The 18,532-nt window shown below is 48.1% G+C and overlaps 1 protein-coding gene across 5 annotated transcripts in view; it reads right to left on the minus strand.

Annotated features, from left to right (window-relative positions):
• The window catches only part of CDC25C (cell division cycle 25C), a 553,873-nt gene that overhangs the window by 128,598 nt on the left and 406,743 nt on the right, over positions 1–18,532 (minus strand). For all 5 annotated transcript variants that reach the window (XM_069651569.1, XM_069651568.1, XM_069651571.1 and 2 more), the window contains one exon: positions 15,859–15,954. In XM_069651569.1, the coding sequence (XP_069507670.1) occupies positions 15,859–15,954 (96 nt within the window). The remainder of the gene's footprint in view (positions 1–15,858; positions 15,955–18,532) is intronic.

Raw genomic sequence — 18,532 nt, forward strand, 5'->3', positions numbered from 1 at the left:
AAACCGCCGCCGGAACCTTTGGAGGCGCCCTTGCCTCCGCCGCTCCGAAAGGGCGTCCGTCGTTGCAGGACTCCAAGGGCCCGGGCCGTCTCCGTATCCGCCTTGATGGCCTGAAGGGAATCGTCCACTGTCTTCCCAAACAGGTTGTTCCCGTCGAAGGGCATGTCCAGGACTCTGGTCTGGACGTCCTGCCGGAAGTCCGTAGCTTTGAGCCATCCACGACGTCGAAGGCAAACGCCGTTGCCCAGCTGGCGGAACCCAGTGTCGGCGATGTCCGTCGCCACGGTGATGGCGTGGTCCGAGGCCACCTCACCTTCCTGCAGGATCTCAAGGGCCTCCGCCCTCTTGTCGTCCGGCAGAAAATCCAGCAGGGGAGCCATCTTGTACCAGAGCTCCCTGTCGTAGCGGGCCACGATAGCCAAGGCGTTGGCCGCTTTAATCGTCGTCGCTGCCGACGAGATGACTCTACGCCCCATAGTATCCAATTTCTTTCCCTCGCCGTCCGGCGGGGAAGTCGATGTGGAGGCCGCACCCCCCCCCGCTTTCTTCCTGGCTGCCGCGGAGACGACGGAGTCCGGGGTAGGCTGCGCCCGGAGGCATAGGGGGGCCGTGTCCGGGACCCGGTACTTTTTCTCGTACCGGTCTCTTCTAGCTGGCGTCGTGGAAGGGTTCTTGAGGAGGGAAAGGCCCTCATCCCAAATGTCGTCCAACAGAGGCACTGCGAGGACCGTCTTCCTCTTGGCCTCGCGCCGCTGATAAAGGAAGCCTTCCTTTTTCTTCTCCTCAGGGCAGAGTTGGAAAAGCTCGGAAGCCCTGGAGATCATGGAGTGGAAAGATCCGATCTCGTCGGGCGGAGAGGCCCTGGTGGGAGGTGACGACGGAAAATCCTCGTCGTATGCCTCGTCGTCCGTACCCGTCGCTGCCGTGTCAGTCCCCGTATCATCCCCTCGGGTGGACGGGGAGGAGGGCTGGAAGGGGCGCGACGGTTGAAAAGGAGGTGGTGGATGGATCCTTCTTTTCTTGGTAGGGGGAACACCAGAAGGTCCCGGTTCTGGATCCCCCGACGGGAGAGGTTCCTCCGTCGGTAACGGTAGCCTCGTCCTTATCTCGGAGCATAAGGACTGTATGGCCAACAAAATGGCCGCCGAGTTGTCTTGCGGCGCTGGCAGAGGGGAATCCGACGGGCGAGCAGGGGCCCCGTCGGTATCCTCGACGATGTCGTCGTCGTCACCTGCGTCGGGGTCCATTCCGACGGGCTGGCCTTCTTCCACGCCTAGGCCGTGGCTTAAGACCTCGATCAGCTCCTCTTCTGAGGTTGAGGCCGACTCTACGACGACGCCCTGCCCCCCCTTCTTCTTCCCCACGGGGGGTTTCACGGGGGTCCTATCGATGGGCACAAAGGAAGACTCCCTCCGAGGAGGCAGGGAGATTCTGGGCCCTGAGGTCGCCACCACTGGTGCAGCCACCACAGGCTGAGCCAGGGCCGCCGCGACCGTTTCGATAGAGGGCTTGGTCGGATGGATCAAGGCCTTCACCACCTTAGGTGCGCTCACCGCCTTATCCTTGAGGGAGGGGGCACTGCCACGCTCCTCCTCTGCCTTAGAGCTCGACCGGGGCCTCTCCAGGAGCTTCGCCGGGTGCTCGGCCTTCCTCTTACCCGACCCAGAGCGTTGGCTCGTGGTTGATGGTGCCGGGGAGGGTGCGCCCTGCCTGGCGCCCGTAGAGCCCGACCGTTCGGCGCTCCCGGTGCCAGCGGACTCGCGGTGCTTGGCCTTATGTTGGGACCCCGTCGCCGGGGCGCCCTCAAAGGTCTTAGAAGACCGCTCGGATTTCTTCTTCTTCTCGCCAGACGGGCTCTTACCCTCCAGCCAGTTGGCGAGACGTTGATGGCGGTCCTTCATGGTCCGTTCCGACATGTTGCCGCAAAACGCACAGTCCTTCTCCACGTGCGTCTTGTCCTCATGAAGGCAGTAAAGGCAGAAAGAGTGTTCGTCCTCCTTGAAGACGTTCTGCAGCTGGCATCCAGGGCAGACCCTGAACAGCTTTCCGGGCGTCGAGCTTCCCTTCTCCTGGGCCATCTCCGAGACCGGGCCTGAGAAGCTTTTGGAGTCCTCCGAAGTGTAGCTCGACGAAATCTTCACCCTTGAGGGGCACAGATGAATCCGACACGGGTCCCCGTTGATCGGATGTAGAATCGGTGGAGCTTGAGGCTCTTTTGACCGAAAGAATCGAAGTTTTTTGTAAAAAGCGCGAAAAAATAGCACTAACGCTCGAGAGCAATAGCACGAGGATCCCAACACATGAACGTGCGGTAAAAATCTGAAGATGGCTGCCAGAGGCGGTGCTTAGGTAGAGGGCAGTCATTGGCTGTGGTCAGTATGACGCAGAGACCAGTGATTGGTTATTACTACGAAAGACAGATCAGAAACGAAACTGATACTGGTTTTTTCTTTACCGAGGATTCCCAGCCTGACGACGGGGAATATTCATGAGCATGTGAATCCATGCCAGACCCCATGCTGGAGAACTCCTGACACTTCCGCCTCTGTTGGAGCCGCCCTTAGCCGCAGGGCTGCATGGGCAGAGGGCTGCCCTGGGAGAAGCGGCAATGAGGGCTGAGAGGACCAATGGGAGTCAGGGGGTGGGACCGAAGGGAAGGAGATGCAGGAAGAGGGAGCAGGTCTACTAGGGGCCTTTTCAAATCCACATAAGAAGCCAAAAAACCAGCAGACAGTTTGGGGTTCCATCACAGCGGGAGGCGGGCAGGGAGATTCAGGGAATGGGAGACTGCCGGGGCGCTTTGCATGCTTTCAGGAGCACTAAGTGGGCCTATGGATGGGCAGGGGGGGGGGCACCTCTCGCTCACCATGCGGGGGGTTTCCTCGAATCTATCTTTGAAACTATTAAGGATCTTTTCGCAGCAAGGCTTTTAAAGTCCAAAACACAACACTAGCTGAGAGGCAGTTCAGAGAGGCTCAAAGTCTTGACAAGCAGCAGAACAACAAAAACTCCTGTGGATATTTTGTAGTCTGCAAAATGCAGGAAGATACAACCAACGTTGGAGACCGTTATAGGACTCGCTAAAGTGACAAGCAGCGGCGTGAGTCAGAGGTAAGAGGGGGTTGCTCTAAATACCTCTGTGTGTACTCCAATGCTCTGGAGCGACTACCTGGAATAAGGCAAGCAATACCTCCCACTGTGCCCCCCACAGTACCTTAGGTTAGAAGAAAACTTGTGCTGGATGCTCTGCGATGTTGTAGCTCTGGACCAGACCTGTAGATTCCTTGCTCTGATGACAGAAGGCAGGACAATGGACGGGATCTCAGCAGCAGTCGAGTGAGGACCTCTGGCATTGCTTTCATTAACTTCTCTGGTCACCCTGTGGTTTTGGCACCTTTTATGCAGCACCAACAAAACGCGATTCGCCCGGTCCATCTTTCGGTTCCTGCAAAACCGCACTCTGATGAGGGTGTCCCGTCGAGTTGGATTGTGTGTCTGAAGTGTCCTTGAGGGCTCAAAGACTTGACATTTGGCCTTACTACGACGATGCACTCAAAATGGGCAGCAGGTCTCTTGGTATTGGGGTTCCGCAGCACTGGAAACTCACAGAACCTCGGGAGATGGCTCAAATGAAAGTCCTTTTTGGAGTTCCTCTATCGCACAGAAAACATTGTCAGGAAAGCAGTGGTTGCTTCACGGTGTTGAAAAGGGTCTGCAGACGTGTTTGTTCATCTTCCTCGATTAGTTCAGCTTCCAGCAGCCGACTTGCTTTTTGCTCCAGGAACCTTAATTTATCCAGTTCCAGCACTTACTCCTCTGCAAGCTTCCTGAGCACTTTACAGAAAGGGGCGTATGGCTGTCCAATCAGGACAGCCAGACCCCCTCCCCCAGTGGGAGATGGTCCCATTCAGGAACTGTGGCAGACAAAGGACAGGGGGGTGGAAAACTCCTCCCCCACTTCCTGCCTGCCCAGACACTTTGGAGCCTAGGCGGGGACACACAAGGTTTCCCACCAAAAGCGAAAACACACACACACAGGTAGCCTCCTCCCAGAATGGTAGTAGAAGGGCCGACAAAGAACAACCACGCTAATAATGGTGAAAAAAGAAGAAAGGCCCCCCCAAGTTAGTACTTGGGTGCCCCTATTGTGCACTACCGTGGCTATCGACAGCCTCTGGTAGAAAAAAAACGAGTTACTCTAGGGTATAGAAAAAGAATCTCAACGGGGACCCTAAGGATCCCCAGCAACTCTGCCCATAAGGAGCTGTGTGCTGCCATAGTAAAATACAGATGCCTTTAAGAGTTATGGAGGTAATCAGACTCCATAGGACAGGTAAAAAATACAGAGAATACAGTCCCAAAAGACAGAGCCCATAAGAAAGAATGGAAAAAGGCTCCACTCATTCAGGATTTAATAAAAAAGTCCAGAAGTCCAGCAAAAAAAGCTGGTGGTCTCACTAGTAAAGGGTGCTAAGCACAAACCTGATACATCTTCCTACCAAGGTAGAAAGACCACTTAACCACACATGGAAGCCCCCTGTACATTTTGCTGGCGTTTACATGTTTTGGACTTTGTTCATCTCCTGGCCATGCTTAATTCCAAGCATAACAGTGCAACTGTTATGTGCTCTGCCTTGAATCCTTATGACTGCAGAGACCAGAAGAGGATCCAGAGTTCATCAAACAAGGTATCCTCGATTAGTCTGGTGGCTACGCTGGTAGTGGATATTTTTGGGGTGTTGTATAGTTCTAACCTGTGGAACCATTTTACCTGCATTGGTCCTTTTTGGACCCTGCTCCATTTCATGAAAATGGAGGGATGTTGGTGTGCCTCTAAGACCAGATGGAATGTCCCCTGTTTGCGAGAGTGTTGAGTTTTCCCAAAGTCCTACTGGCAGTACGACTTTAGTAAGCTATCCCGGTAGTTTTTAGATCCCCAACTTGGTATTAGTCTGTACTAGCGCAGGACCTTGGTAGATTGACAGAGCAGTCAGGCTTAACTTAAGAGGAAGATGTGAGCTGTAGGTAAGTATAATGAATCTTAGCTAGACAGGCACAACAAAGAAGCACTTACACATTTATATAAAAATTATATATTTACACCAGAATCACTTTAAATACTTCAGACGTTTACGTTCGAATACTTAATACACTTCAAAGGGCGCTTTCACTTGTGTTTGCTCACGGTTACATGTGTAGCAACGTTAGAAAGGGCAGAGACAATGTTATCGTATTATCGGTTATTGGGCACTCATGTGGTTTTCAACAGTTTATACGGTAATACATTTAGTGTGCAAACACATAGTAAAGTCTCTTAAAGGGAGGAAAGTGGTTAGTATAGCAGGAGCTTAGTTCAAGGTTCCTTTTTTCGCCGAATAGGTCTCTTAAGTATCAACAGAAAAAAGCAGCGAATTACGATTAAAGCAGTAATTTAAGAACAAAGGAGACCTTAAAGTGGACTCGGGTTGGGAGGGGTAGGGGGGGGGGGGGGGAGAAATCACAAGCAGCGGCTTGGATCAGTGCTAAGGAACAGGTTACTTACTATTGTTCTCCAGCATGGGTCTGGCATGAATTCCTATGCTCATGAATATGCCCCATCATCCGGCCGGGAATCCATTCTAAAAGAAAAAATTATTTCACTTTCATTTACAAACTATTTCTCCTTTAAACCAATCACCGAGCTCTGGGTCATACAGCCCCCAGCCAATAACTGCCGTCTTCCTAAGCCACTCAGGCAGCCATCTTCAGATTGGCAAGCACGCATGTAAAGTGGCAGTATGACCAATAAGATGCAGAGGGGCAGGAGGGAGTGTTTGCATGTGAATCCATGCCAGACCCATGCTGGAGCACAATATTTACAGGTAACTTGTTCCTTTTCCAGCATGGGGTCAGGCACGGATTCACATGCTCATGAATAAATACATAGCAGTAAAAAATTACACAACCACGGGAGGTGGCAAGGCTGAACAGAAGCAATTACTCTTACCTCTGAAGGCAAACCTTCAAGTGAATACGTTGGGTAGCACTGCTTGGCCAATCCTGGACTCTCCTCTGGAATCCTTGTCGACGCAGTAGAATCTTCTGAAGGTGTCCACGTAGCAGCCCTGCATATGTCCAGGGGCACACCAGCCAGGAACGCCGTCGTAGCAGCAATCGCTCTGGTGGAATGGGCTCTCGGACGGCCAAGCAGTGGTCTGTTTGCCAACTGATGAGTGTGCGATACAGCCGGAGAGCCACCTGGAGAAGGAAGACTTGGACAAACCCTTCCCATGGTTCACAGGATCAAAGCTCACGAACAGTGGAGAAGTCTTCTGAAAAATCTTTGTGTCTGCCACCTGCCACATAGAACCTCAGAGCAAGAGCAACAGCCAGCGAGTGCAAAGTCCTCTCACCTGGTGACGAAGGTTTCGGTAAGAACACAGGCAACACCAAGGGCTTGTTGAGGTGGAACTACAACTGAACCTTTGGCATGAAGGAGGGGTGCGTCTGCAGCACCACCCTCGAGTCGTGAAAAGTCAGATATGGATGTTTGCAGGCTAGGGTCTGGATCTCACCCACCCTCCTGGCAGATTTGATGGCAAGAGGAAAGCAGTTTTCCATGAGAGGAAGGAGGGGGGCCTGATGCGAAAGGGGCCCACACCCCATGAGCCTCTTCAATACCACGTTGAGCTCCCATGCCGGGCAGGCACCTTCACTGGTGGGAACGATCGAAACAGTTCTTTGTGGAACTCCTTGATGAGACGGTGGGACCAAGAAGATAGTCCTGGCGACCTGGTGTAGCGGGAGATAGCCGCCAGATGAACCTTGATAGAGGCCAGCGCCAGTCCAGCCTTGGTCAAGGACACCAAATATGGAAGAATCTGTGGGGCTGTGACCCTCCAAGGGTTGAACTTCTGCGCCCGGCACCTTGTAGCGAAATGCTTCCACTTGTGTCGTAGAGTAGACAACGCTCTGGCCCTGGCAAGGACATCCCTGCTGTCTGCCGGCAACGCTTACCCTCCAAACTCAAAGGCTGCAGGAGCCAAGTCCTCAGATTCAGCGACCCTGGGTCATGATGCAGGATTGCACCTTCTCTGGTGAGCAGAACCGTGACCACTGGCAGCTTGACGGGAAGCGACATTGACAGGCAGAGAAGGTCCGGGTACCAAATCTGCCTCGGCCACATCGGGGCGTCAAGGATCATCCTGCATCGGCATCATTTGAGTTGATTGATTACTCCGCAGGAGAGGCAACACATACAGGAAAAGAGCATAAATTGATTGGAGTGTGAAAGATACTTAGAATTGTGTGCTATTCACCAGCCTTTGAATTCGTTGAATGATTGGAATGCATAGAAATGCTTCCGGCTGCAGGAGTCTTTCTAAAAGTGAACCCTCCACTCAATGGTTCACAGTACATATATGTAACTTGAAAACTATTAGAAGACTATCACTGCGCACAGGAAAGAAATGTTCAGATAGTAGCAATCATGGTCCGATGCTGTAAGTAATTGAATCCACACATCAAATTGTGAGAAATGTCTTCAATGTTTTGTAAGGTAATAGCCGACACGTGTTTCGACCCTGACGGTCGTTTTCAAGGCTATTTGTTACCCATAGTTGTACAGTCAGTTACAAAAGTAGACCATTAGAATGAAAGTGGCATCATATTATGGAATAAATTATTGATAAACAAAAATAGACATCAAAATCCACCCATGATGGAACATAATGTAAAAATGAAATAAAATTGTAGCATACCACACCAGTTGGTAGAAGGTTTGGGATGAGCAAACGTATATGAAGAAAAATAGGAGAAAAAAGACAATGAATTCAGATTCGCTATCATGGATACTTTGCTTAGAAAGATAACATTTGTTATATGTATACATAATCCAAAGAAATATATTTATGTTGTGGGACATGTGACCCGTATCCACGATCACCCGTCTGGAGTCCATACAAGTCTAGCCCATGTAGAGGACTTTGTATAATGTGAAGTCCAAAATTGCAAAGTAAGATGCACCTCTGCCACCGTGACAAATTATGTAATGAAAATCTGATGTGCAAAAAGAGGGGAGGCAATTCCTTACCCTCTGGATGCACAAGTTGTTATTCTAACCAGTATTTTTTATTGTGTAATTTTAAAGTCAGTATTTCCAATTATGAAACATATAAACCGTGTGTTATACACTCAGTGTGGCCTACCTTAGATAGGATATTTTGGGGTGAACTTGAGTCAAGATATCGCCTGGTCAGTTAGCACAAAGTCAATGGGTTAAATCCCCGCGTCACTGAAAGCAATATATACGTATAATTAGTATGCCTGATGTTAAATTTGGGGTGTGTAGCTCCTATAGAGTTAAAATTTACCTTTCATGGGTAAGAGAATCCCCGCAATCAATAAGCTCACTTGCTCCCTCGAGCCAGGACGCTGTTGCATAAATGGATGCAGCGGACCACTGCGCTCGGGAATGACGTGTCACGTAACGACGTCACGCGCGGATGCGAGTGATGTCACAATGTAAACATGACACGTAATAATGAAAAGATGTGTTGTAGTGACATCGCAATCGTCTAATGTTCTCTATATGTGTGATTGTTAAAAATATAAAGTTAAATAGCATTATTGTTTGGACATTTAAATATAACAATTGAATGTACCAGATGTAAGATCATGAAATAAGTGTCGACTCAAATTTTTGGTGATCAAAACGTTCATGAATCAGTGAAATGGATCGCATGTCACATGGTCTCCAAAGGGGTTAAATCATAAACGCGAGGCACAGGCCCCCACCCCACGCATATGAAAGATTATTCAGTTTTGTCATAAGTCGCATAAACATAGTCAGTACAATGAAGAAATTTCTCACAATTTGATGTGTGGATTCAATTACTTACAGCATCGGACCATGATTGCTACTATCTGAACATTTATTTCCTGTGCGCAGTGATAGTCTTCCAATAGTTTTCAAGTTACATAAAGGAAAAGGCCTTCCCATGGGAAGGAAAACATCCCCCATGCTCCTTGGCTGGTGTAACCTGCTGCTGAATTTCTGGCATTTGGAATTAGTCGCCGTCGCAAACAGATCAATCTGGGGTCTGCCCCACTTGCGGAAGAGGCGGTCCACCTGATCCTGTTGACGGTCCCACTCCTGGCAGTAGCACAGCTCTCTGCTGAGGGAGTTAACAAATGTGTTTGACAGGTGAAAGGGGATGAGGAACAACACTTGGGTGACGGCCCAGTGCCACAAGTCATGCGCCTCTCTGGAGAGCACTGGCGATCTGGTGCCCCCCCACCCTCCCCCACTTCCTGATGTAGAACATTGTGGTGATGTTGCCCATGAAAACCCTCACCACTTTGCCCTTGAGGGACAGAAGGAACGACTTGAGGGTCCAGAACACTGCCCAAAGCGCCAGGATATTGATGTGGAGATCCCTCTCCTCCGGCAGACACAGCCCTCTGGCGTGGAGACGTCCGGTTTGGGCTCCCCAGCCCTCCAGGGAATAGTCTGTGGTGACAGTCTCCCGGTACGGGGGGCTCGGATATCATGTTCCCCCGGCGATGTTGGAGCATACGCCCCACCACATCACCACTAGACGGAAACAGACTTGCAGTGCTTGGCCTCCTCTTGGGCCCCACAGACGGAGCACCCTCAAAGGACTTAAAAGCCTGCTTCTCGGGCCAACCAGTCCTGGGTGAGGCATGACCCAACTTCATGCACACGACAGAGGCCTTGGTGCTTAGCCACGCTGCCACTCTACTGTGACAATCCTTCATCACTCTCTTGGAGAACCTGATGCAGAGCTCACAATCCCCTTCTTTGTGGTCCGGGTGAAGACAGAGGCATTGAAGGTGTTTGTCCTCCACAAACAAGTTCCGCAGTTGGAGCAGAGCTTGAATAGGGAACTTCCCTCCTCATCCGCCATGGTCAGAGGTGCAGATTAGGCCCAATGGCCTTCTGCCAAACTTCAATGAAAATTCGACGATCCTTGCCCTTGAGGAGCACTGAAATACACCGACAAACGATCCCCGCTTGTCGGCCGATGAAGAGAAGAGCACAAGGGGTATGTTTGACAAAAAATAAAAATGTTCACACAATAAGTGCGATAACCAAAGAATAGCTCACAGAGTAAAACTCAAGGCCTCCCAAAACCTGAATGTGCGGTAAAAATCAGAAGATGGCTGCCATAGGAGGGGCTTAGGGAGAGGACAGTCATTGGCTGGGGGCAGTATGACTCAGTATAGCGATTGCTTTAGAGGAGAAATACAGTTTGTAAGTGAAACTTTTTTTCTTTTACCCAGGAATTGCAGCCTGACAGGGAATATTCATGAGCATGTGAATCCATGCCAGACCCCATGCTGGAGAAATGGAGTACTTGGGACATGTCATCTCGAAGGAAGTGATCAGACCAAAGAAGGATCTAGGAAGTGCAATAGAACACATGGTCACACTGAGCTGCAATGTCAGGACATCTTTAGATATGGCCAAATACTACAAGTTTATATAAGGATTTGCAAATCACAGTTACTATGAGTAGTATGAAATTGAACAAGAAATTCACATGGGATAAAGGATGGGAGAATTAATTTCAACACTTAAAAAAGGTTTTGATGACAGCACCAGCATTACAGAATTATGAGGGAGATTTCCAGTAATCACGACAGATGCAAGTAAAGTAGCATTAGGAGCGGTTTTGACAGATTCATGACGGGAAAGCATACATAATAGCATTAGTGTCTCGCTTACTTAAAGGAGCAGAAAAGACATGAAACTATCGAAAAAGAAGCTCTAGCCATCAAGTGGGCTCCAGACAAGTTCAGAAGTTTTGTGTGGGGAATTCGATTTGAACTACATACAGATTACAAAACACTGGTTGAAGTATTCTCCAAGAAGGGCCTAGACAAAGTATCAGGCAGAATAAGAACATACCCACCAAGACACCCATCCAGGTTACAAGAATTTGACTTTACAACATATTTCCGGGAGTGAAAAACTATGCAGCAGATTGCCTGTCAAGGTTGACAAACAAGGAGGACGCTAGGGATGATGAACGGGAGAGGATTTGTGAAATATATTAATCTTCAATATCAAAGCAAGAGTGGTGTGAAGAAATGGCAAAAGAGGTTACAATTATTCTTGTTGTCAAAGGCCTAGAAGAAGGTGAATTGAATGGGGAAAAAAATGTGAGCAGAAATAAAAGGCTTCTGGGATGTGAGGGATTAACTATGTATTCAAGATGGCGGTTTTATGAGAGGAGATAAGTCGGTGCCGCCTGAGGGAATCGGGGAGAAGGTGATGCATCTTGGACATGAAGGTCATCAAGGCATCGCGAAAATCAAATGCAGAATAAGGAATACCTATTGTTGGCCGGGATGCGACATGCAAATTGAAAGCACCACCAGAAACTGTATCCTTTGTATTAACTGTGATAAAGTGTGAGTGAGAAGTATCCAATGGCTCGGACAGACCTACCAGAGATACCATGGAAAAAGATAGCCATTGATGTACTGGGGCCAGTGTTGAGTGGGGGCTGTAAGACCTTTTGCATCGTTATTGATGTGTTGACTAGATGGGCAGAGTTGATGACGACTCTGCCTGTTATGACCAAAAGAGGAATTGATTTCTTGGAAGAGCTGTGTGGTCATGAGGGTTAGCCAGAAGAAATATTGACAGATAATGGTTTACAATTTAAGTCAAAGGAAATGAAGAGTACCCGAGAGAAAGACCAATTATACACAAAACCAGTGCCATACATCACCCCCAGGCAAACAGGACTGTGCAGAGGTACGATAGAGTGATAAAGGCCGATTAGGTGGGCATGGTCCAATGGAAGATATTGGAACATGGTTGTGACGAGGACTGTTGTGGCTCACAGGTTCAAGCCGCAAAGTACAACGGGGGTGTCCCCTTTTGAACTTAGCAGGGGGAGGAAGGCCAGCACCAAACTATTTCCGGGTTGGATGGGTGAGGTGACTGGTATGGGAGTGGAGCTGGATGTGTGGAGCACAATATTAGGAAGCAATTCAGAAATAAGTCACGGCAAGGTAACAAGCATTTCAAGAAAGCAAAAGTTCGATAGGTTGGATGTTGGGTTAGGATCAAATTACTGGTGGTCCTGAGGGACAATGGGTGTCAGTGGTTCAAACCAATTGAAGTAGTGGAAGTGTTCACACATGCTGTGAGAACAAAGGATGGTAGAGTGTGGAACAATATGATATTGACAGGGGGGAATGGTTATGGGAGAAAGATTGAGATTAACAGAGAAAGGATTAGATTTTCCTTGTCAGAAGATTCAGATACCTCAGCAGCCACATCGAGGTTCAGGAGAAGCCATCGAAGACCCAAGGCACCTAGTTGACTATGCTGATTAACAGAGTAAACCGGAAGTGGTGTTTGTGTGAAGGAAGGAGGTTGTGTAGTATCGTGTGGAGCGAAGAAGAGTGGTTCCATTCGAGAACGGGAAGAGCGAGTGAAAAGAGGACTGTTGGTGAAGACAGAGGAAGCAGAGAATCTATTGCATTCATATCCCCTTTTACATTATCTATTAACTTAATACACTAACGTTTTATTGTATTCCACTGTACTGCATCTGTGTACACTTTACAACACTAGTAGCCAATGGGTTTATCCACAGCTTTACTTCAGATGAAACAAGATCATATGACTATGCCAAGTGGCTTAATGCATGAGCTTCACAATTGTTCCAGTTCATCATCTCCAACTCTGAAAACGCTGCTGTGCATCAGCATGGCTAAGTCTAGTGACCACTTTATCGCCTGCATTAGTGCCCAGCAATACTTAACATACTCCATGGCTACCACCGACTTCACATAAGCGGTCCTATGAAGCAACCGTATGAGCTTCACAATCACTGCACTACCTTTATTTTCTTGCTGACCTCGGAAACAACGCGACCCACTGACGCCAAAATCACGGTGCAAGGTCCTTTGTTCCAATTTCCCCCGCAAAGCATGCTGGGATCCTCTGAGAGACAGGCAATTAGGCAGAACACCAATGCAGGCAACATTCCATGTTCTGGACAATCACCAAGGTCAGCGACATCACCAGAAGCTGGCTTGCTTCACCATGGGTCAAAGAACCTCCATTTAAAACTGCATTAACGGCGTGCAGCGGCCCCATGCTCACAGTACTCAAACTGCAGCAGCCTGAACCCAATGGAACCTCCCAGGAAGCTCCTGCGGCCATTCCTCACAAGCCGGTATGTGTAACTTTGGTAAAGAACCTCCAGTTGCTACTTGACTTTGAAAAACCGATGGTCTTACTGGAGCACATGGGTAATATGCAGAGGAATACATTATCTCTCCAAGTAGTTTACCTCCACTCTCCCAGGTCTCATAACAGGAAGAGTTCCTGTATGGGCAGAGGGACCATCATCCGCTCTCCCACTTCAACAAATTCTGTGTCCATTCTCTTATCTGGTTACAGTTCATGTCTTCACTCATAGGGAGCCATCCTTCCCCCGCTCGGTTTCTCAGCTCCAGAGACCATCCTCCTTCCTTCATCATCCAGGAACCATGCTACATCTTCCAACAACTGGTCCTCTAGGGAGACATGTTCATCACGCCATCTCCTTCCCGAGGCAGCTTCTCCACCTCGGAACGCCCTGGATGATGGGACCATCTTCTGGGGGGCAGTGGGTCTGCCTCTCCTCTGTTACTTGATCCTGCACTCAGCACCCTGCACAGCAGTCATCTCACATCCTCCATCTCGTCCTAGGTGCCCGACCTCCTCCTTGGGTCTGCATTAACAGCTTGATGTCCGTTTTGCAAAATGCTTTGGGAGACAGCATAGTAAGTCGTCAAGGCTCTTTAATACATTGCACACTTTCAGGTTACACACATGATGCCAGGTATCGGAGACAGGAAGCAGGATCTAAAGTATCCCCTTGGAGAGCCCTCTGGCTCCCACCACCAAGGCTACATGTCTTTGAAACTGTCCTGCATAATCACTTGCAGGACATTACATTATGTCACAGCTCTACTCACAGTACACAGGGGAGGGAAGCAGGATACAAAACAGCATTGGCTTCTGCAGTCCCACGAGCTCGTCAAGTGATTCGCTGCCCGTCTCGGCAATGAGGTGCCAGCTTGTTGTCTTGGATGTTACTTTGCCTTCCCGTTTCTCCTTCACGTTCTGTGATACACACGGGCCTCCAGTCTGTCCTTCTATAGTTCTTCCTTCTCCAGTCACTACTGCTACTACTACTTTGACAACTCCCACAACCACTGCTAAAACTGCTTCTGCTTGATCTGCTCCTCCTATTATAAGACCACTGCCTCTTGCAACTGGACAACTAGAAAGTTGACACTTTCAGTACCTCTGTCGGACCGCCTCGTCCCAGTACTTATGGCACTTGTAACTGGTGTAATTTTATTTAAACACCTTGATTGATGTAGTCTGGGAGTCTTATAATGAAGGAAAGTGTAGAGAATATTTTGATTAAGTTAGATTTAAGTTCCATTTTATGGATTGGAGCAATGTTCGCTTGTTGGTGAAAGGGGACGTAATCCTTGGGTTCGTTACACTGCACTGGGTGGTAGTCTGCAAAGCAAGGCTTCTCAGTCATTAGCCAGAGGATTCAGCAGACACACTGGTGAGCTTGAGAATGCCGTAGGGAAGGGCTATTAAAGATTTGTTTGAAAAAACAGAGGAACGAGCCAGAGATTGAGAGTTCAGCGGTGCAGTTGCAAGACAAAGGGCAGCAAAAGCTGCTCGAGCTTCCTAGATATGGGGGAACGAGGTGGGGGAAAGCAACAAGAGCCCTTGCCCGATATACGTGGATGAAGGAAATCCACTCCAGAATATGCATTGTCCCCAGAGTCCTGGCTGTGAAGGTGCTCCCACTTGTATATCCGGCAAGGCAGACCCAGTCAGACGATTCTGGGAGACCAGGTGTGCAACCAGGACCCGTCCTCCAGTTGTCCACATCGAATCAGGGGGAAGCATGCTACAGTCTGTTCCTGCTGGTCTTCTGGGGAGGCAGTTTGTCACCAAATTCAGTGGCGTGTCAAAAGCAGCTGGATCAGAGTTTGAAATCGTTTTTCAAGCAGCAGACCTTTCTAGTAGTGTAGGTTTGGAATTTCAGCAGGCGAGTGGGTAAGGGGGTCTGACTTTATCTGCATTAGGAAGCAATGAGTTAACATCAACCACACAACGGAAAGTAATCCCAGATGGGCATTTGCCAGTCAGAATTTGTTTCATGTCGGCTATGCCCGTTACCAGGCCAGGGGGCTTTACTGTGGCAAAAGATGGTTACTCCCTCGGTCCACCCCCAATCCCCCCCCCCCCACACATAGCGGTCATGTGACCCTTCAGGTGTTCGAGAACATAGCCTAATTTTGTGTAAGAGGGGTCCGAAAGGGCATAGCCAGATAAAATCGTTTCAACCAAGTGGAGCCGTTTCACACAAAGCAAAAAGCTACCCCCAGCCGCATGACTAAGGTTAACCTCTCTGATAAACTATGGGGTACCCTTATACCCCTACCTCAGGAGTTTTATGAACTCTTAAAGCATATCACAGAAAAAGAGTTTGAGTCTGACTAAGACTAAAGCTTGGCTGTGAGTAAAAATAAGTTACAAAATCCACGGCTACCTAATCAGGAAAAAAGGGGATGTTGGGGGTTTCTTCGCAGCACAGTAAAAAGCCATCCTGTTGAACTATTTATTACATTGGTCCTACCCGAGAATTATCCAATCCACGATAAACCCTTCTTTAAGAATACCTCAGTCTGCGTGTTGATTGTTCTCTGCTTTATGAAAGGTCGAACTACCCATATCCGAGCTTGCATTTTAAGAGCCAATCACCCCTGTCACAAATACAAATGTCAACAAACTCTGCCTTCGACACAACTTACCTTGGATAAATCGCCAATGAGCTGCCTGTGGCCATAGTCTTCATCGAGATCTTTATCCACGTCACAAAGTGAGAGTGTCTTCTTCAGAACAGTTCCCTGGAACCAATAGAGTAACACGTGTTAGCCATATATCTATGGGCATTCTTGTTAACACAGGAGATAAATTCAGGTGGCTAGCATTTTATGGGTCCACAGGTCAGCCATTTATCCAACAACCCTACACAGAGGAGGGATAGATTAAGGGCACACCCCCACTCACGTCTAGGTACAATTCAAATTACCTTGATTGGGTTTCTCCAGACCTGTGGATTACTTTACAGATGGTATCCAAGTGACTGCTGCCTATGAGTAAGCTTGGTTGAGGGCCTTGTGTGTTTTCATTAGGCAGTGTGAAGGGCTGGTGCTGCTGGGCCAGGAGCATTGCAATGGGTACAATGGTCCAGTTTCAAAGTCTGTACTGTATGGTGAAAGTATTACAGGGTACTGCAGGATGGTGGACAGTGTCATAGGGCCTTGATGCTGGCTGCGTTAGCACATTTCTAGAGTCCCCACTACTCACCGAGGCCCAAACACTAATTCCAACCTCTCGCAGTCAACAATCATGTTTGATCCATCTAGTAATAACTTATCGGCTACGTCCATTTCCTTTGCATGCCAAACTCCAAGGAAAGTAGACTGTCTCTCGAACAGTCTAAGCACAGGCCCTGCTACAGCTCCCCTGCTAGAACTAATGCTAGCAGCCATGACCACAGCCTTGCTATCATAGATTACAATCTAAAACTACCAAGACCAGTGAAACCATAAAGTGCCCATCAACGAGCTTATATGAAATAGCAAATGATATTCCCAGACCATTATTCTTGAAACTATTGCAATGTGCTGTTGACAAACCCGGCACACATGCGGTCTGTCCTAAGCCTACTAAACAAATAACTGGTCGATTTGACAAGCTCAGAGGGGCTCACAATACCAGCAATCAGTTCAAGCTGTGACCCGGAATTAAGGACCATAGAAGACCCCTCCCACCCCCAACCCCCTGTGCACACCAGTCGACATCTAAGGAATCACAAAAATCAAATTTGACTTTTTTCTCTAAACCAAATAAAGGAATTCCTACTCCCACCCAACAAGTGAAAAATTGCAAAAATATCAACAGTTTCAATGCACAGTCACTCAGGCTCAAAACCATTTTTTTGCGATCCCCATTACAACCGAAGAGACAACTCCATAAGACCAGCGCAGCGATTGCAAAAAAAATACATAAACATAGCATTGAACAACATAGCTACTGTGTAACTAAGCTGTGAATTTCCTTGTAACTCCTGCGCCCTGATAGCTGCGGGTCTGGAGCGCAATACAAATGAACAAAACTAAACAAACTCAACTGAAACAATCCAGTAAAAGCAACTCTAATCAAGACCCACTTGAGCTATTGCACGCAATTGCATCTCAAGACCAGAAAGCCTGTAAGTGGCTCTGTAGACGCAAGATCCAAAACTTGCTACAAACCAATCCAAGTCATGAAACTCGGTATCTGACCTTGGAAGAGATAAGAGAAGTCATAGCCAAGTCAGCAGCTCAATATCTACATGTCACTGAATACACAAAAAAACGCTCAAAGCATTCTTTGTCCAAAGACGCACAAGTGAGGCACATACTCCCAAATTCACGTAATGAAAATCAAGCGAGCAAAAAACACTCCCTACCGAATACTCGGTCCTCAGTCTCCAAGAAGGCTATGAATGCTAAACCAACCATACACTGTCATAGCTTGACAATACACCTTAGACCCAGACCATATCTCACTGATGATTTAAACAGGACCTGTATCCTGAACATCTTTAGTGACATACCAAGCCTGGAGGACCTTACCACCTTTGATCTAACTCTAGTCGAATTCCTCGAAGACTCAGACCTCTCTTCAGCCAGATTGTGGATACAATCTGGCATTGTTTTGAATACAAAATGGCAGGAAAGGCAATCACTTTTTGATCAAGGCTTTTACCTTATTCATGAACTATCCAACAAGGTGGAGCCGAGCCACCTACAGATTTAACTAGTGAATGTGCGCAACTTACAAACCGGTCACTGCCGCCAGCCATCACAGTTACGTGGACACAACAACCTTTAGATCAACTCTGCCAAATTCAAGTGAACAGGCATGAGCACTCCTCCCGCTCATGACTTCTTAGAAATGAATGGAAATTTGAAACACAAGATTCCCAGTGCTAACAATTAGTCAGCTGGAACACTAGGGAGCATAACCATCTCATGAGATCAAAAACAAATGGACAAAGCAGCTACGACATCGCCCTTCAAGAGACCTGGCTTGTTGAAACCCCAACTTGGGATGATCATAAAGTTCTAGTTATAAAAACGCTCAACAGGCTTGAAATTAGAGAGATGGGCGGAACCAAGCATTGACATCCAACTGGTTAGAATAACAATACACTGTAGAGTAATGGCTCTAGTCAATCTATATCGGAATCACTTAGCCGTAACAGCGGACTTTCTTTCGAGCCATGGATTCCATATTAGACTTAATCTTGTTATATCCCACAATAACATCCACTATCATGGTTGGAGATTTGAACATTCATTGTATGTAAAAATCCACACCCAGCGACGCAATGCTAGTACATAGATGGACCTCGATGATGACCAATAGAGAGCC

The sequence above is a fragment of the Ambystoma mexicanum genome, chromosome 3p (assembly GCF_040938575.1).
Source record: "Ambystoma mexicanum isolate Mex_15411 chromosome 3p, UKY_AmexF1_1, whole genome shotgun sequence".
NCBI classification, from domain to species: domain Eukaryota; kingdom Metazoa; phylum Chordata; class Amphibia; order Caudata; family Ambystomatidae; genus Ambystoma; species Ambystoma mexicanum.